At 45.3% G+C, this 20,761-nt stretch overlaps 1 protein-coding gene across 3 annotated transcripts in view; it reads right to left on the reverse strand.

The window, feature by feature from the left end:
* Positions 1-20,761, reverse strand: part of SLC2A9 (solute carrier family 2 member 9) — a 227,341-nt gene that overhangs the window by 178,581 nt on the left and 27,999 nt on the right. For all 3 annotated transcript variants that reach the window (XM_027545036.1, XM_027545035.1, XM_027545037.1), the window contains 2 exons: positions 14,778-14,938; positions 3,444-3,568 (listed from right to left, as the gene is read on the reverse strand). In XM_027545036.1, the coding sequence (XP_027400837.1) occupies positions 3,444-3,568; positions 14,778-14,938 (286 nt within the window). The remainder of the gene's footprint in view (positions 1-3,443; positions 3,569-14,777; positions 14,939-20,761) is intronic.

Here is a 20,761-nt window from a genome sequence, read left to right on the forward strand (position 1 = left end):
TGAGAGACCACATGGAGCAGAGACGAGCCAGCCCTTGGGATCCCAGGACCAGCCCACCTGCCGTCCACCAAACAAGTGCATGAGGACATCCAAAATCATCCAGCCGTGGACCAGCCCGCAGCCAACCTCAGCCATGGGGGAGAGCCCAGCAGGGCCGCCAGATCAGAGCAGCCCCAAGGACCCTCAAACTGTAGGTTCAGCAAAATGCCTATTGCCTTAAACCATTATGGTTCTGCTTTTTTTTTTTTTCTTTTATTGCAGAAAAACCTAACTGATACAGACAAGGTGATGAAATTAACCTCGTTAATTCAGAATCCAGGCCATCTTAATTCACAGCCTTCACCCTTGATCACTTTGCTGTCTCACATCTCTGAGCCTCAGGGTCCTCACGTGCAAAATTACAACAAAATAGCCTTTCATTAACTACAGTTGACTTACAATATTGTATTAGTCTCAGGTGCACAAACATGATAGTAATTCAACATGTTTATACATTACAAAATGATCACGGCTAAGTCAGTTTACGATCTGTCATCATACAAAGTTGTTATAATAGCGCTGACTGTACCCTCTATGATGTACAGTCCATCCCATGACTTTTTATTTTATAACTGGAATTTTGTACCTCTTAATCTGCCTCACCCATTTTGCCCAGTTCCCCCGCCTCCTCCCCTCTGACAGCCATCCATTTTTCTCTGTATCTGTGAATCTATTTCTGTTTTGTTATGTTTGTTCAGTTGGATACGACTGAAGTGACTTAGCTTGCATGCACAGGTACATTTGTTCATTTCTTCTGTTTGTTAGATTCCAATCAGTGAACACATACAGTATTTGTCTTTCTCTGTCTGACTTACTTCATTTAGCATAATACCCTCTGGCTCACAGGCCATTAAGTACAGTCTACAGGGACTTCCCTGGTGGTACAGTGGATAAGAATCAGCCTACCAACGTAGGGGACGTGGGTTTGATCCCTGGTCTGGGAAGATTTCACATGTGGAGAAAATCTAAAGCCTGTGCACCAAAACTACTGAAATTATTGAAGCCCTGCACCGCAACAGAGCAGTCCCTGCTCTCCAAAACTAGAGAGAGCCTGCATGCAGCAACAAAGACCCAGCACAACCCAAAATAAATAAATAAATAAGCTTATCATTAAAAAAACAGTCTACCATCCAAATTTATCACAAGGGATGTTAGTTTACCAAATCCTGTTCTTTTCTAATATAAACATTAATATCCTTACCTCTACTGCATCCAACAAAGTGTGATATGCTGTATTTTCATGATCATTCCATTAAAAGTATTTTAAGTTTCCCTCATAACTTCCTCTTTGACTCATGTCATATTTAGAGGTGTGCTTTTATTATTTTCCAAATTTAGAGGGGGAGTTTCCTAAATATTGTTTGTGATTTCTTATTTAATTGCATTGTGGTCAGAGAATGGCAACCCACTCCAGTGTTCTTGCCTGGAGAATCCCAGGGACGGGGGAGCCTGGTGGGCTGTTGTCTCTGGGGTCTCACAGAGTTGGACACGACTGAAGCGACTTAAGAGCAGCAGCAGCAGAGAATGGAGTTATATACGATTTCAATCTTTTCAAAGTTATTGAAGCTTGTTTTATGCCCAGCATTTGGTCCATCATGGTGAATAAACCAGGGCTGTTGGAAAAAAAATAACAGCCTCTCAGCGTTAGTAGCAGCACATCAAAGGTGAAGGTGTCCATGAACCTATTAGTCAGTTAGAAAATTCTGCATGAACACTAGCCAGGATTCTCTCCAGTTAACATTCTTTCTATGGGTTTCTCCCTTCTACTTGAATGCCAAGACAGAAGACTGAGACTTTGGATTATTGTACAGTCCTGAATTATTTCCCGCCAGCAGAGCAATGAAGGTAAGTGAAGTCTCTTCCTCCCTGACCTCCTACCAGGCTCCTCACTTTCCTGCTTTATCATTCACGTCACTCATAACGCCTGCTGCCCTCAGCTTATAAGAAGAGGATGAGGAAGGGAATTAGCCCTTAACGAGTTCATACTGGGTTCCAGCTGCATCTGGCAGTTCACCAATCTGTGAAAAGTGAAAGTATCAGTCCCTCAGTTGTGTCTGACTTTTTTGTGACTCCATGGACTGTAGCCCACCAAGTTCCTCTGTCCATGGGATTTTCCAGGCAAGAATACAGGAGTGGGTCACCATTCCCTTCTCCACGGGATCTTCTCGACCCAGGGATCAAACTCGGGTCTCCTGTATTGCAGGCAGATTGTTTACAGTCTGAGCCCCTAGGGAATCCCTGTTTATTTATCTGTCTACCTTTCTATCTATTGGGTTGGCCAAAAAGTTCATCTGGATTTTCCCATAAGGTGGTATGGAAAATCCAAACAAACTTTTTGGCCAACCCTATATCCATCTATCTGCACTCCTCCTGACTAACCAAGCTCCACCACACTGGCCTCCTGCCTCTCCCTTGAACTTGCCAAGCACATTTCTGCTTCAGAGCCACTGCCCTCTCCTCCGCCAGGAACACAGTTCTCCCAATATTCATTTGTCCCTTCCCCTTGGTTTATCCGGTCTCTGCTCATTTATTTCCTTCTCTGAGTAGCCTTCCCTGAATCCTATTTAAAATAGCCTTTGCTATCTTCCTGCTCTGCTTCATTTTCTTCCTAGGGCTTGTCACTATCTGCCTTATATATCTAGTTACATATCTTTCCCCCCACCAGAATGTAAGCTCTGGGGGTAGGGACTGGGGTTTCCTGTTCACCACTGTGTCCGCAGCGTAGAACACCAGGCACAGCATGTGCTCTGAAAACGCTTGGGGCATAAAAGAAAGAATGAATGAGTCAGAGGCCCAGACAGGAAACAACCCTCATAAAAACTCCCTGACATAAAAACCCACAGACCTCTTGGGATGTGAATTTTATGGTGAAGATGACAAACAGAACATACGATGTGCAGAAAACCATCCCTGTCTTTGGTATCGGTTTGGGATCATTCCAGTCAACACTTCTCTATTAGAGGAGCATCGTGGGTAGGTGGTCCATCCCATGGGGCTGCCCCATTCCATGCTGGATTCTTGCATCCTCATGCATGCGTGTGTGCTAAGTTGCTTTAGTCGTGTCCAACTCTTTGCGACCATATGGACTGCAGCCCGCCAGGCTCCTCTGCCCGTGGGCTTCTCCATGCAAGAATACTGGAGTGGGTTGGCATGTTCTCCTCCAGGGAATCTTCCTGACCCAGGGATCGAACCCAGGTCTCCTGCATCTCCTGCATTGGCAGCTGGGTTCTTTATCACTAGCACCACCTGGGAAGCCCTCTTGCATCCTCGGTTTCTGCCAATTCAGTATCAGCAGGGACCCAGTCATGTGACAACCACAAAATACCCATCACATTTTGATACACACACACCACCCCACCAAGGAATGTGTTACTGCCTCCTCCTCTGACACTATGCAATCTCACCTCCATCCACACCCATGATGAAACGTCCCACGATGAGCATTTCCAAGGCTCCAGCTGGGAGAGAACAGGCCATCAGCAACGCAGCAAAAATCCCAAACCCATTGTTGACCAGCAAAGTGTTTTTCCTGGAAGAAAAAGAAAAGGTCTGATGAGGTTGCCATTGGCCTGTCCATTCCAGGAGCAAGGTCCAGACTCCTCAATGGACCCACCACCACTTTTGGCCGTGTGACCATGAGCAAAGCATTTCCTTCCTCTGGGCTCATCACTGGGGTTGATTACATCACCTCTGAAAGCATCACCAGCCTGACCCTCTGTGGATTTCCCTGGTGTAGTTTTAGTCCATTGGTTCTAAGACCTTTATTTAATATTACAAAGTCAAAAATGTGTCTTATAATCCATAAGTCAAACTAGTACAGCCACTATGGAGAACAGTGTGGAGATTCCTTAAAAAACTGGAAATAGAACTGCCATACGACCCAGCAATCCCACTGCTGGCCATACACACCAAGGAAACCAGAATTGAAAGAGACACATGTACCCCAATGTTCATCGCAGCACTGTTTATAATAGCCAGGACATGGAAGCAACCTAGATGTCCATCAGCAGATGAATGGATAATAAAGCTGTGGTACATATACACAATGGAGTATTACTCAGCCATTAAAAAGAATACATTTGAATCAGTTCTAATGAGGTGGATGAAACTGGAGCCTATTATACAGAGTGAAGTAAGTCAGAAAGAAAAACACCAATACAGTATACTAACGCATATATATGGAATTTAGAAAGATGGTAACAACAACCCTGTATGCGAGACAGCAAAAGAGACGCAGATGTATAAAACAGTCTTTTGGACTCTGTGGGAGTGGGAGGGGGGGATGATTTGGGAGAATGGCATTAAAACATGTATAATGTCATATAAGAAATGAATCGCCAGTCCAGGTTCGATGCAGGATACAGGAAGCTTGGGGCTGGTGCACTGGGATGACCCAGAGGGATGGTATGGGGAGGGAGGTGGGAGGGGGTTCAGGATGGGGAACAGGTGTACACCTGTGGCAGATGCATGTTGATGTATGGCAAAACCAATACAATACTGTAAAGTAAAAAAAAAATAATAAAAAAATTTTTTTAATAAAAAAATATATTTCAATAAATAGGACAAGGTAGACCTTACCTTTTAACTAGACTTACATTGTTTTTATTCATAACCTGTTACTTTGCAGATGTATGTTTTTAAAGTGTTAAGTAGATTTAATTTTTTGCAACCTTTGTGTTTTTTCTGGCATCTTCACTATCCCTCTAGGCAATAGCACCATAGCTAAAATTATACAGATATGTGACTTCTTCAAACTTGTTAATACATGTTGAATATTTTGCTGATAAAGCCAATCTTTAATAATATGAAATAGCTAACGCATGTGTACATGCTCAGTCACTTCAGTCATGTCCAACTCTTTGCGACCCTATTGTAGCCCACCAGACTCCTCTGTCCACGGGATTCTCGAAGCAACAATACTGGAGTATGTTGCCATGCCCTTCTCCAGGGGATCTTCCCAATCCAGGGATCAAACCCGCATCATTTATGTCTCTTACATTGGTAGGCAGGTTCTTTACCACTAGTGCCACCTGGGAAGACGGAAATAGCTAATCGTATGTAACTAAAAAATTAAAGTGGAAAATTAAAAAAAAAATCCATGAGTCAGAGGTCAGATAGGAAAATGAAAATCACTGTAGTTAGTTTAACCAATTTAATTGGTTAAATTAGTTAACCAATTTAACATTGGGAATTGGTTAAGCAAGTAGCAGGGCGTGGAGATGTCGAAAGGGGGAACCTCTGAAGTGGGTGTGCTATCCTGTGCTGCTGATACCTTAGGGGCTTGGAAGGGAGCCCCCTCAGGGGGCTAAAATCTTCAGAAGTGGTCTCTGATCCAATGGGGTCATTCCATCTCATTAAAAGAAAGTGAAAGTGAAGGTTGCTCAGTCTGGTCCGACTCTTTGCAACCCCATGGACTGTATAGTCCATGGAATTCTCCAGGCCAGAATACTGGAGTGGGTAGCCTTTCCCTTCTCCAGGGGATCTTCCCATCTCAGGAATCGAACCCAGGTCTCCCGCATTGCAGGTGGATTCTTTGCCAACTGAGCTATGACGGAAGCATCTCACTAAAGCCTCAACTCAAATGCAATCTCCTGACACCCTTTGATATGACTGCTTTCCCCAGTTGCACAGCCCATCCTCTCACCCTGTTCTAGCCTCTCCACAGCCCCAGTATTACAGGAAATTATCCTCCTGTTACTTGTTTTATGCTAGCTGTCCATCTTCCTGTACTAGAATGTAAGCACTAGGGGGCAGAGACTTTGTCTTGTCACTGGATCCCCAGCAAGTACACTAGTTCCTGACACAGGCAGGTGACCCATATATATTTGCTGCATAAATGAAGGAATGAATCTAGGAGTCAGGTCACGTGGACCCCGCTTGCCCTACATGGCACAGCTCTGATCTGCCATGAATCTCACTTTAGCTCCCACATCTGTGGGCTGCAGAGCTGCTATTCTCCTGAACCCACCTCCAGTAATGTTCCTGCTTGGACAGCTCATACTAATTGAACAACTTTGGAAAGATTTCTTACTCTCTCAGTCTTGACTTGACTTACTCCCCTGTAAAATGAATATAATAACGTCTATCTTGTAAGGATTCTGTGAGAAAGATTTATGCAAAGTGCCTAGGATGTCACCTGGAACGTATTCAGAGACTCAATAAAGTAAAATAAACAAACAAACCATGATGATAGCTAACATTCAGAGAGTCCTTATGATGTGCCAGGCACTAAGTCCTTTACACTCATTGAAGACCCTGTAAGTTAGGTGATTTGCTACTGTATTTCCCACATGAAGAAACAGATCTAGAAACTAAGATTTGGGCAAGGTCACACAGGGCTTCCCTGATAGCTCAGTTGGTAAAGAATCCACCTACAATGCAGGAGACCCCTGTTTGATTCCTGGGTGGGGAAGATCCTCTGGAGAAGGGAAATGCTACCCACTCCAGTATTCTTGGGCTTCCCTGGTAGCTCAGCTGGTAAAAAAATCTGCCTGCAATGTGGGAGACCTGGGTTTGATTGCTGGGTTGGGAAGATCCTCTGGAGAAGGGAACAGCAACCCACTCTAGTATTCTGGCCTGGAGAATTCCATGGACTGTATAGTCCATGGATTCGCAGAGTTGGACATGACTGAGCAACTTTCACTTTCTTTCTTTCTTCAAGGTCACAAGCTATTCAGTGGGATATTTGGCATTCCAGAATCCAGAATACTAAGCTGTTTGCAATAGTGGCTACCACTTATACTCTCATTCACTCATTCTTTCAACAGTTTTTTTTTTCATTCAGCTGACATGTATTCACTCAGCACATGTTTGAAGCTGGACTGGGTGCTGAGCATCATTCTGTTTTGGCACACAGCCATGAATGTGGCCAAGTCCCTGCTTTTATGCTTCTCTTAATAAACAAGTAAAATTAAAACATGTGGAGCATATCAGCTGGTGAGAAATGTTGTAGAGAACATGAGAGCGGGGGAGGGGGTGCAATTTTACACAGAGTGGCCAGAGAGGGCCTTGCCAAGAAGCTAACACCTGAGCACAGACTGAAGAAAGTGGGTGATTTGAAGAGCGAGAAGACGAGCTGTATGGACCCTGGGGAACAGCAATCATGGCAGAGAAGAGCCAGATGTAGACTGTTGCAGCAACAAGAGTGAGGCCAGTGTTGCTGGAATCAGAGGAGACCCAGAGAGCAAGTAGTAGAAGGTGAAAGGGGAGGGGACTGGAGCTTGTAAGGGGAGCTTGTAAGGGATCCGCAGGCCACCATGACAACTTGGGTTTCTATTTGAGTAAGAAGCGTAGCCTTTGAAGTTTCAAAGGAGAGGAGAGGCATGGCCTGATTTTAATAAGACCATTCCATCTTCTATTTTGACCATGGGATGCAGGGGTAAGTGTGGGGTCAGGGAGGCCAACAGGGAATATTGCATAGATCAGGCAAGTGCTCACAGGGATTTGGATCAGGATGGTGGAGGGAGTGAGCCATGGCTGGATCTTGGTGTGTTTTGCAGGCAGAATTGATGGAATTTGTTGATAGTGATATTGTGATTTATAGTAACAAAAATATGCAGTCTTCATCCTGGTTTCCAGCTCACAGTGCTCAATACCCTTGGAATTTCCCAAGTGATAAGAACCATGGGGGCATCTTTTGTTATAATATTTCGTCACTAGACCTCATTTACTAAAATCGATTCAGAGCCAGAACAATGAATCAATGTTGTGTTATTCATAACAAGCCCACAAGTGAGCTGATGTCAGTGAGGTGACTTTTGGAAAAGAACTAAGGATAGGGTGGGTTGGTTGCCAGTGGAGCCAATCATGTGACTAGAATGTTGTAACTTACAATCCCATCCTGACCTCCAGAGAGAGAGGGGCTGGAGATTGAATTCAAACATCCATGGCCAATGACTTAAACAACTATGCCTATGTAATGAAGCTTCCATAAACCCCAAAAGGACAAGGTTTGGGCAGCTTCCAGGTTGATGACCGTGAATAGATTTGGGAAGAGTGGTGCATTCAGAGAGCACGGAAGCTCCACCCATTCCCCATCCTTTGTCCCAGGTGTCTTTTCCATTGGCTGGTCCCAGTTATATCCTTCCATAATAAATAGGGATCTACTAAGGAAAATGTTCCTGTAGGTTCTGTGAGCTGCTCTAGCAATTAATAAAACCCTAAGAGGGGCATCCTTGGAAGCTCTGATTTATAGCCGGTGATTTTGGAAAGGAAATAAGGATGGGGGGATGGTTGTTGGTGGAGTCAACCATGTGATTAGAAGATTGAAACTTTCAATCCCATCCCGACCTACAGAGAGAGGAGAGGGGCTGGAGCCTGAGTTAGAAGCATAGTTGACAACCATGACTCGCTGTTAGCATCTGGAGTTGGAAGAGGGGAGGGGAAGTCTTGCGAGACTAAACCCTTAACTTGAAAGCCAAGGCAGGGGGTCTTTGGACCCTCCAGTCCAAAGCCAGATGGTCAGAAGCTCAGGTGACAACCTGGGCCTGGGACTGGTGTCTGAACTGGGAGAGGGGCAGTTTGGTGGGACTGAGCCCTCGATATTGTAATCTGATACCATCCCTGGGTAGATAGTGTCAGAACGGAGTTGAATTATAGAACAGACAGCTGGTGTATGGAGAATGTTTTGATGATGTAGGGAATACCCCCACCCTGGCCACAGACATTGGAAACTGGTATTCAGAACCTAAAATATGGATGAGTTGGATAGAAGTGGAGAGAGGGAGAGGAGCCATGGATGCCTCCCAGGGCTTGGGTCTGAGCTCTTGCATTGGATAGAATGGTGCATTTTGTGCTACGCAGGGGATGTTAAAATCACATTCAAGTCTGACTTGAAACATTTACAAATTGGGCTGCACACCCTCTAAGCGAGTTTATCATATTAATGAACTCCTTCCCAAAATAACCCCCAGCATGACAATGTCCCAGCGAGGAGAGAAACCTTATTTGCAGATAATTCACAATGCTGACTCACTAGGGTTCAGAGACGGGGATTTTAATTATTGTTGTTACCATATTTTTCACAGGGATGAACATGCAACAGAACAAGAGGGACCAGCACCATGCTGTTTCTGAGAGCAGAACCCCAGTGCCCTCTGGGACCCCCAACTGCGTACAACTGGTTCCGTACTTTGAGCTTCTCCAGTGATGTAGAATCTTCCCAGAGCAGCCCAAATCATCAGCTCTTGACAGAAAGGGGTAAAGAGGAGTTTGGAGGCCATGTCCTTGAGAAATGGTCAAAGGGACTGGGGACATTCAGCCCAGATAAGAGAGGGTTCAGGGAAAGTGTGAGAGCTGCCTTCCACTGTTTCACCTTGATACACAGGACTATGATCAGGAGATACAGGGAGTATGATTTCAGTTTGGATTTGGAAAGTCCTTTTCATTAAGCCCTAGTGAAATGGGGGAAATTGTGGAGATCCTGGCTCCTACCACTTACCCTTCCAGCAATTCTTTAGCTGACCAGCCTATAAGCCAAGATGGGATCTAGCTTCTACCATGTCCATCTCTTCCTGCTTATCCAGCTTGAATTCCAGAGTCCATCATTTTAAACATTCATATACCCTCCACTCCTTGATCCACTCACTCTTCTCCTTCATTCTGTGTTTCTGAGATAACTCCAATCCTAGTTAGATCTCAGTCTATCTTGCACATGTATACAAAGTTCATCTTGGCTGGAAAAAAAAATACATTGAATTATGTTGCCTGGTCTCACTTGAAATTCATGACCAACCAACTCAAGTAGTCTTTAAGCCCCTACCAACTATTCTAGATTTTCCTGTTTTGATTAGTCTCCTGGTCTCCTGGGGGACTATTTCAAGCATCTTCTCTCTCTTTTAATCCCCTTGTCCTGTTCCTCAGCTGGTGACCTTGCTTTATAATCTACCAAGAAAGCAGAATCAATCTGAAGAGACGGTCCACATGTTCCTTCCATGTGATTTAACCTACCAGCATCTGTGCCCATAAGCTCTGCCTTCCTTCCTGTTTCTACGGATGAACAGTCTCCACTCTTACCTGAAACCAATCCCTCCAATGACCTACTAGTTCCCCACCCGCTCTAGGACCTGCTCAAGGTTATAGCTTCAGCAACTTTCACCCCTTGCTCCTGACTATCATTTTCCCCTCCTTGCTGGAACATCTCATTAATGTGCTGCTGCAGCTCCCATCTCAAAACAAAACACAAAAAATGCTCCTGATTCTACCTCTTCCTCTATCCACCACACCATTGTCTCTGCTCCCCTTTATATGGTAAAACTCCTCAAAAAGATCCTTCAATAAAAAAATAAATAAATTTTAAAAAGTGGTCTGCACTCATTGTCTCCATTTCTTCTTGTTTCTTTCTCTCTTAAACCCACTCCCATGATTGTCTACTCCTTTGTACCCTTGACATGGCTCTTGCCAAGACAACCAGCCACCTCTGTGTTGCTCAATTCACCAGCCAGGGCTCAGGCTGGTCTTCATTCCTTGGCCGTGTTGGACCTGGTTGATCACCATCTCCTCTCCCTCACGTTGTAGATCTCATTCAATGGTAAGACTGCTCCTACCTTGTTGGGTGATCCTTAACATCTTCCCAACCCTCTGAATATTGGAGGGCTCCAGGCTCAGCTCTTGAACCTATTCCTTTGGTCTCTACTTTGTTGTTGTTCTTCAGTGGCTCAGTTGTGTCCCACTCTTTGCGAGTGGATCACAACTCTTAGGGTCCCACTCTTTGCGAGTGGGTCACAACTCTTTGGGTCCCACTCTTTGCGAGTGGGTCACAACTCTTAGGGTCCCACTCTTTGCGAGTGGGTCACAACTCTTTGGGTCCCACTCTTTGTGACCCCATGGACTGCAACACATCATGCTTCCCTGTCCTTCACTGTCTCCTGGAGTTGGCTCAAACTCATGTCCATTGAGTCCATGATGCTATCTAATCATCTCATCCTCTGCCACCTGCTTCTCCTCTTGCCTTCAATCTTTCCCAATGTCAGGGTCTTTTCCAATGAGTCAGCTCTTCTCATCAGGTGGCCAAAGTACTGGAGTTTCAGCTTCAGCATCAGTCCTTCCAAAGAATATTCAGTGTTGATTTCCTTTAGGATTGACTGGTTTGATCTCCTTGCTGTCCAAGGGACTCTTAAGAGTCTTCTCCAACACCACAGTTCAAAAGCATCCATTTTTCGGTGCTCAGCCTTCTTTACGGTCCAGCTCTCACATCCATACATGACTACTGTCTAGCTTTGACTAGAGAGACCTTTGTCGGCAAAGTGATGCCTCTGCTTTTTAATATACTGTCTAGGTTTGTCATAGTTTTTCTTCCAAGGAGCAAGTGTCTTTTAATTTCATGACTGCAGTCACCATCCACAGTGATTTTGAAGCCCAAGAAAACGAAGTCTGGCACAGTTTCCATTTTCTTCCCCATCTATTTGCTGTGAAGTGATGGGACTGGATGCCATGATCTTATGTACCTCCTATGTAACCTTATCTCCTGGCTTCAAGTGCCACCTTTGTACTGAGGACATCTAGATTTACATCTGAGTTCTGGGCACTTCCGAGTGCTAGACTCACAAATCTCATTGTGCACTTGACATCTCCACTGGAAGGCTAACAGACAATTCACACGTAGTATACCTAGAACTGAGTTTCCATTCTTCCTTTCCCCCGCCAAATCTTGTTTTTATCAAGGGTTTTCCTACCTCAAAAAGCAACTGCTCAATATTCTGTAATACCCTAAATAGGAAAAGAACTTGAAAAAGAATAGATACGTGTGTAACTGAATCACTTTGCTGTACACCTGAGATTAACACAACATTGTTGATCAGCTATGCTCCAATATAAAATTAATTTAAAAAAAGCAATGCAGTCCTTGCTCCTTGCGATTCTTCAAGACAAAAATGTTAGCATTATTTTTATTTCTCTCTTAGTCCCACATAGTCCATGAGCAGGGCTTGTTTTCTCTATTCCCAAACTATTTCCAGAATGCAAACAATTCTCACTGTTTCTCACCATGTCTCATGACAAACCTGGTGCAAAACGAATCACTTCACCTGGCTTGTGGCAGGATGTTCCTAACCAGCCTCCCTGAATCCACTGATAAGAGCAAGCCTTTCAAAATGTGAGTCAGATCACAAATACTCCAGTAATATCCCATCTTACTCTGAGTCAAAGCTGGAGTCCCAACCCTTCCCCACAGTGTCTTCCGCTTCTGAACCCAGTGACCCCTCCTGCTTCATTTTCTACTCCTGGACTCAGCTCCAGCCATAATGACCTCCTGTCTTATCTTCAAAGGAACCAAGCCCGTTCTTCCCCCGGACCTTTGCACTTCCTGTTCCCTCTGCCTGGAGAGCTGTTACCCCAGGGACTTTGTCAGTTTTGTGCACCACCAAGTGCTTGGCACATAGCAAGCTCTCCATAAATATTTGCAAAATAAATGTATGGGCAAATAAAAAGCATGCAAGCAACAGAAGGATGGGCATTTGGGGGAGTTACGGTAGAAAAAGTTCAAGCATTGAGCACTTTCCCTCCATCCTTTCATAAACCCAACAAAAGTTTATGGCTTGCCTACTGTGTTGGAGCTCCTGTGCCACATGCCGGGGCTCCTATACAGACACGGATCTTACACTGAGGAGCTCGCCTTTCAGGGGAGACAGAAATGAAACTAAATCTTTGTAACCCCAAATGCCAAGTGATATAACAGAGGGAAACACGAAGTCCTATGTAAGCTCAGAGGCCAGCATTGCTTCTGACAGATATGTGGTGGGCAGTGGGTGGAGCTAGAGTAAAGGTTTGTTATGACTTTTAACTGTCACTTCCCAGTTCATGCACGTTTAATACCAAGTGGACTATGTCCTTAAAACCAACTGATGATGCGTAAACCACGTGTACTGGAGAAGCTCCATGCTTTGTGTTTGCTGACTCCTTCTGTTTGAGACTTTGGCTTCTAGGAGGTACCAGTCACAGCCCTCAGCTTTGCAACCTGCAGTATCTCTGCACATTGTCAAATGTCTCTAATGGGGTAGAATTGGCTCCTTTTGAAGAGTCTTGACAGTTTGCAAGCTCTCTCAGGGAAGTGAGATTCATGCCTGGGGCCTGTATGAGGACTGTGGGAAGAAGTTTGTGGTGGGGATGTTCAGTAGGAACCATATCTGTCTAAGGGGCTTAGGCCACTTTGCCCCTCTGTGGGCAGAGGCCACCTGTTCATGAAGCCAACATAGCAAGCAAGAGCTGAGAGGAGAGAACACAGATGCATTTTCTTATGACATCATAGGAGCTATTGGATTCAGCTGAATTATATTTCAGCCACATGAGCCAACCAATTCCCTCTAAGGCATAAGCCAGTCTGATATGTGTTCCCGCCATTTAAAAAGTGACTCGGGGAGTCCTGAGTGACAGGTTCAATCCCTGGGTTGGGAAGATCCCCTAGAGAAGGAAAGGCCACCCACTCAGGGATTCTGGCCTGGAGAATTCCATCTGGCTCTTTTGGTGCTTCCCTGGTGGCTCAGACGGCAAAGCGTCTGCCTGCAATTCGGGAGACCTAGGTTCGATCCCTGGGTCAGGAAGATCCCCTGGAGAAGGAAATGACAATCCACTCCAGTACTCTTGTCTGGAAAATTCCATGGACGGAGGAGCCTGGTGGGCTACAGTCCATGGGGTCACAGAGAGTCAGACACAACTGAGTGACTTCACTTTCTTTCTTTCACTTTACTATGTTTGGGTGACCCCCTACTATGTCAAGGTGATGATGAGAAAATAATATGGTAGATAATAATAGCTTCTCTTCATTGAGCTAATGGGCCATTCTCCCCCATTAATTTTCTCTAGCCCTTACAGCAGGGTAGGACTCTTGTCTCTATTCCACAGATGAGAGACCTGAGGGTCAAATGTCAACACAGCCAGGAAGTAGAAGACTCATGATTCAAGTTCACATGTGAATGCTCTAAAGACTCTACTCTCTCCACTAAACACCTCAGCATCCCCCAGGAAGTTGCTATGAGCAAGGACACAGAGCAAATGTTTGGGGGAATTTATGGATAACGCAATCTTACACGAGAGAAGGCTTCACGTAGAAAATAAAAGACTGAAACACAGGGGTAGAGTGGATCTGATTGGAGAGGTTGATGTTGGGGAATTTCAACATGAAATTGATATTCACGGCAGCTGCCTTTGTATTGGGAAGAGTTTGACGTGGCCCAAATGTCTCTCAGTCAGGAGCCAGTAAGGAAATTATCATCCAGTCATACAATGGAAGACTGTTTAAGCAACTGATTTTTAAAAAAAAAAAGCTCTGTAGATATCTCTGTGGAACAGTCTCTAAGACACTGTGCTGACTCTTGTCCAATTGCTCCCACACCTAGGTCCCTTTCCACTCTCCCCTCACCTCTCTGAGCCCTGAAGCTGGTCCTCCTGAGCTGCACCAATGAGACGCCTGGGTTTTCAGGCTTCCACTTGGGTTTGACCAATGAGAGGCGCCAATGCAGGCTGGAGGGCCAGCAGAAAGAACAGCCAGAATATTTCTTCCCAGCTCCTCCTTGTTTGGACAGTAGGGTCCTGACAAAGCCTGATGCCTCCACAGCCTCAGCGCCAGCCTGTCAACCCCTCACCCAGGGATTCAATTTTCCTTGGCTTTTCTTTACCCTATTTCTGCTTTGTGTCCTTCTGGCATTATAATCTCTCCAGCTGGACTGAGTGGAATTCTGTTGCCTCCTGCAATCCTGACTCTAATACAGACATAGTATGGCCAATACAGAGGGGCCCCCACTGACCTCCCAAGAAATTTTCCGATCACCTTCACCAGGAACGTCCCCACGAGTCCACCGATGGCGAATATGGACACGGTCACAGACCAGAGCAGGGTCAGAGTGTCCGAGTCTATGGGATGTCCGTGCCTTCTCTCCCACGACTCGTTGTAAAAGGCCTTGATGTACTGAAAACAAACAACAAACCATGTTATTCCTCCCAGCTGCTCGAAGCCCATTGTATATAAACAAAATGACTTTTATGGAACACTGGTTTCATACCAGGCATTTCGCTAAGCTCTGTTTGAGCTGTTTCACTGAATCCTTCTAACAAACCTTGTGGACAGACCTTATTTTCAAATCCTTTGGCAGGTAGGGAAACAGAGGCTCAGAGAGACAAACTGACTTGTTCAGCTGAGTAGCAAACCTGGGAATCAAATTCACATCTGACTGAACCAAGGAGAACCACACAACAGAATCACCTTGAAAATGTGTTTAAAATGTTCATACCTAAATAAGGGAAAATATTTGCCACCTTGGGGTGGGTAAAGATTCAAGACACACACAGAAAAAAACCAGAAAAGAAAAACAAAATGCTCATTTGGATTTCATCAGACTTAAGAGTGTTCTGCTCTTCAGAAGGCATCATGAAAATTGGAAAGACAAACCATCAACTGAGCTAACATATTTGCAACCCATGTAGATACAAAGGATTTGTAGTCACAATATATAAAGAGTTCTAACAAATCAATAAGACAACACAAGTAGAAATGAGTCAAAGATTTGAACAGACTCCAAAACAAATTCAGCTGACCAGGAAGCTAATGACATAATGTTCCACATGTTTATTAACACAGAAATGTAAATTAAACTCACAATGAGGGCTTCTCTGGTGGCTCAGTGGTAAAGAATCCACCTGCCAATTCAAGAGACACAGTTTGATCCCTGGTGCAGGAGGATGCCACATGCCATGGAGCAACTAAGCCTACACACCACAACTATTGAGCCTGTAGAGCCCACATGCCACAGCCTGTGTGCCCTAGAGTTTGTGCTGGGCAATAAGAGAAGCCACTGCAGTGAGATGCCAGCCCATCACAATGAAGAGTTGCTCTAGCTCACCGCAACCCAAAGAAAAGCCTGCTGGGTAATGAAGACTCAGCACAGCCAAAAATAAACTTTAAAAATTATTTAAATAAACCACAATAAGATGCCCACTTCATGCTCACTAGACCCTGCCCCACCCCAACACACAACACTGCTGTCGATTCTGATTCAGTGGGTTTGGGATGGGACTGAGTGATTCTGACATACACTAAAGACTGAGGTCATGAACTGTGCTCCCCATGAGAGTTCCATCTCCAAGAAGCTCATAGTTCCCCATAGGTACCCCATAAAGGCCCAGAGACCTCTCCAATAACAGCCAGTGTTATAGAATGGCAGAAAAAGCATAGGGTCTGGTTACACAGACCTGGGCTTGAATCCCAGCATGATGATTTGCTAATGATTTAAACCAGCTAAACCTGGGTTTCTTCATCTGCAAGATGGGAGTGATAACACTGATTGTCTCGGGCTGTCATGAAATCACCCAAGAACTTGAAGCAGCAGCACCCAGTACCTGTATGGAGATCACCCAATCCCCAGGGAGATTAAAGATGAACAGGTCTGGTAAGGGTTCAGTAGTGACTAGCTGCGTGTACTCTGGTACACTGACGGTGGGAATTTAATTTGTACAGTCACCTTGGAAAACAGTTTAGCTTTACCTAGTCAAGTTGAAGATCCTAACCTAGAACCCAGCAAATCCATTTCTAGAAAATTCCTCTTACTTACCAAAGAGGATATTGGAGGTGGGGAGAGATAAATTAGGAGTTTGGAATTAACACATACATACCACCACACATAAAACAGATAAACAACAAGAACCTGCTGTAGAGCACAGGGAACTATTTTCAGTATCTTGTAATAACCTATAATGGAAAAGAATCTGAAAAAGAACATATATCTTCTCCCTGCAGAGATTCTGAGCCTGGCTTGCCAGCCCTCCCAGCCATCTTGGGAGCTGCTCACTATTTTTTTCAACGCCTTCTTTTTTAGCTTCAATCAGACAAACTTGCTGTTGTGTCTAACTCTTGAAACTCTACCAAAACACATAAGTAATTCCATTTCATACTCACGAGAACCCTGGCGGTTGACACCCCCGTTTACAGAGGAGGGAGCCAAGAGTAAGGTATTTATCCACATGGCTAGTAAGTGGTGGAGAATGATTTTTGCCAAGTCTGCCTGGCTTCAGAGCCTGCATACAACCACCCACCAGTGACTGCATGCATGATGAAGGTATGAGAGTGAAGCAGCTAAATCCAACAGGACATGTATTTATTTATTTTAAAACCATCATCACACCATTTTTGTTAAATATGAGACATCTTTATTATTGTTTATTTTTGGCTGTGCTGGGTCTTCATTGCTGCGTGGGCTTTTCTCTAGTTCTGGTGAACGGGGGCTACTCTCGAGTTGCGGTGCCTGAGTTTCTCATTGCCATGGCTTCTGTTGTTGGGCAGCCTGGGCACATGGGCTCCTGTAGATGTGACACATGGGCTCAGTAGTTGCGGCTCCCAGGCTCTAGAGCACAGGCTCAATAGTTGTGGCTTGCGGGCTTAGTTGCTCGGTGGCATGTGGGATCTTCCTGGACTAGGGATTGAACCCATGTCTCCTGCATTGGCAGGTGGATTCTTTACCACTGAGCCACCAGGGAAGCCCAGGATATTTACAGGTTTAAAGATCAGTCCTGATTGGGTCCTTGTTAAGTTGCCATGTCAGGGCCCCAAAGAGTGTAAGGAGGACACCCCTCAGGAAGCCAAGTATAGAGCGAGAAACAGCATGGTTAGCACTAATCCAGAGGGATGGAGTGGCCGCAGGAAGGCAGTTGGGCTTCCCTCATACCTCAGTTGGTAAAGAATCTTCCTGCAATGCAGGAGACTCCTGTTCAATTCTTGGGTAGGGAAGATCTGCTAGGCTACCCACTCCAGTATTCTTGGGCTTTCCTTGTGGTTCAACTGATAAAGAATCTGCCTGCAATGTGGGGGACCTGGGTTCGGTCCCTGGGTTGGGAAGATCCCCTGGAGAAGGGAAAGGCTACCCACTTCAGTATTCTGGCCTAGAGATTCCATGGACTGTATAGTCCATGGGATCACAAAGAGCTGGACACGACTGAGTGACTTCCCTTTCTTTCACTTTCACAAGATGCTCCCAGGACTACCAACAGAGTCCAGAGCCTCCAGAGAAGCTGAAGTGAGTGCCCAGGACTTCCCAGGCCTCTGGCACGATAATCAGGAGACCTTCCAGCATTGAAGGTCATTCTTGGATGTGACTTGGTCCCTACCGCAGTCCTGCACAGATTCCAGCGGCTGCGCTGGGAAGAGTCTTGCTGATGACTGCTCTCAATAGCCTTGTCTTCCCACGCCTGCAGCAATGACCAGCGTCCTGAGTTTACACACAGAAACTAAAAGGATGCTGTTTGGGAGGAAATGTTCTCTTTTCCTTTCCAAGCACTCAGGAGCCTGGTCGGGGAAGAGGCGGCTTTCACATCTCTCACTGCTAGGCGCTGCTTTGGGAGTCTCTGCAGATGCTTCTTATTTCAATTTGGGGAAACTGGAGAATGGATGCATCTGCAGAGGGCTGGAGAAGCCTGGCAGAGTTGCCCTCAGTGGAAACACATCTCTGACAGTCCCTGAAAGTTGGTTTCAAAGCAACGCCTTTAGCAATTAAACACTTGTCTTTGGGTGTGAATTCAGCCAAAACCAAGATGAAAGGTAGCCCCAAAGCACATGTGAGAGCAGAAGCCAGGTGATGAGGCTTGTTGAGCTAATTCCCTGCATGACTCATTCATTGGGCTGAAGATTCATGGAGTATGTTGGCACAGACTGGTAGTGCCCAGTACAGAGCAGGTGCTGAGATGAGTGTGTGTGTTTTAAACTGAGTTTCTGCTATGGGCCAGGCATCATACAATAATAAAAATAGTAAATATCACATTTATTACATTAATAATAAAAATAGTAAATATCACATTTTATTAAATATAATAAATATTAAAAATAATAAAAATCACATTCTCCACATGCCATGCACTAGTCTAAAAACTGGAAACACACGAACCCGTCCACTCGGCAACCCTCTGAGACAGGTCCTGTGTTCTGACTTGTCTCCTGGGCAGATGAACCTGAGGTACAGCCACGGGCCTTTCCCAAGGTCCCATTATGGTCAGGACTCAAATCTAGGCAGCAGGACGCCAGAGCCCACCTCTTAACCACGACTCTATCCCTATTCTTAGTCTGGAAAACACAAAGATGATCACATCAATACCCCCAGGTCCATGTGGAAAGACTGAACTGGGGGGAGGTGAGGATGTGACATCAATATTGGCTGACTGCTAAGTGTGTTTCAGTCTGTATACCTCCTTCTTGGCTCACCTGGGGCCATTCTGTGATGTTTCATCAGAGCCAAAAGCTTTGAAGTGAAGCGATGCTTCCAAAAGCTGCTCTGAATCCACTGGGACTGCAGAGCCTGCCCGAGCTCACAGCATCTACCCTCTTCCTATTCCTGCCTACACTGCCACATCACATGCCTCAGTCCCTTGAATCTGGGGGTGGGGGCAGAGGGGTTCATAGGACCATTTGTCACCAAAGATGTGTAAAGAGATGTTAAGAGTTCCTGGACCTTCTCACTCACTTCCTTTTCCTGCAGGCTGGACAGTCACAGAGGACCCCCTGCAGAGGCCTCTGAACCTCTCAGGGATGAAGGAGCCCCTCAGTAGAATGAGCCTGGGCCCCAGGGTGTCTGCAGGGAGCAGAGCACCCCTGCTCACCTGCTTGGGTGACAACAGGGCTGGGAAATTAACTCTCATTGTGTTCAGCCACCAAGATTTAGGGGTTGCGTGTTACAGCAACTGATTTACCTGAGCACAATCAACCTGACAGGCCCAGGCCATGACAATGACCATGATATGAGGCTTTGAGAAAGAGAATGTTCAGTTCAGTTCAGTCACTCAGTCCTGTCTGACTCTTTGTGACCCCATGGACTGCAGCACGCCAGGCTTCCCTGTCCATCACCAACTCCCAGAGCTTTCTCAAACTCACGTCCGTCAAGTCGGTGATGCCACCAGCCATCTCATCCTCTATCGTCCCCTTCTCCTCCTGCCCCCAATCCCTCCCAGCATCAGAGTCTTTTCCAATGAGTCAGCTCTTCACATGAGGTGGCCAAAGTACTGGAGTTTCAGCCTCAGCATCAGTCCTTCCAATGAACACCCAGGACTGATCTCCTTTAGGATGGACTGATTGGATCTCCTTGTAGTCCATGGGACTCTCAAGAGTCTTCTCCAACACCACAGTTCAAAAGCATCAATTCTTTGGTGCTCAGCTTTCTTTATAGTCCAACTCTCACATCCATACATGACTACTGGAAAAACTATAGCTTTGACTAGACGGACTTCTGTTGGCAAAGTAATGTCTGTGCTTTTTTAATGTCTGTGCTGTCTAGGTTGATCATAGCTTCTCTTCCAAGAAGCAAGAATCTTTTAATTTTATGGCTGCAGTCACCATCTGCAGTGATTTTGGAGCCCAAGAAAATAAAGTCTGTCACTGTTTCCATTGTTTCCCCATCTATTTGCCATGATGTAATGGGACCGCATGCTATGATCTTAGTTTTCTGAATGTTGAGTTGTAAGCCAGCTTTTTCACTCTCCTCTTTCACTTTCCTCAAGAGGTTCTTTGGTTCTTCATTTTCTACCATAAAGGTGGTGTCATCTGCATATCTGAGGTTATTAATATTTCTCCTGGCAATCTTGATTCCAGCTTGTGCTTCATCCAGTGCAGACTTTCACATGATGTACTCTGCACATAAATAAGCAGGGTTACAATATACAGCCTTGATGTACTCCTTTCCCGATTTGGAACCAGTCTGTTGCTCCATGTCCAGTTCTAACTGTTGCTTCTTGACCTGCACACAGATTTCTCAGGAGG

This window comes from Bos indicus x Bos taurus, chromosome 6 (genome assembly GCF_003369695.1).
Source record: "Bos indicus x Bos taurus breed Angus x Brahman F1 hybrid chromosome 6, Bos_hybrid_MaternalHap_v2.0, whole genome shotgun sequence".
NCBI classification, from domain to species: Eukaryota; Metazoa; Chordata; class Mammalia; order Artiodactyla; family Bovidae; genus Bos; species Bos indicus x Bos taurus.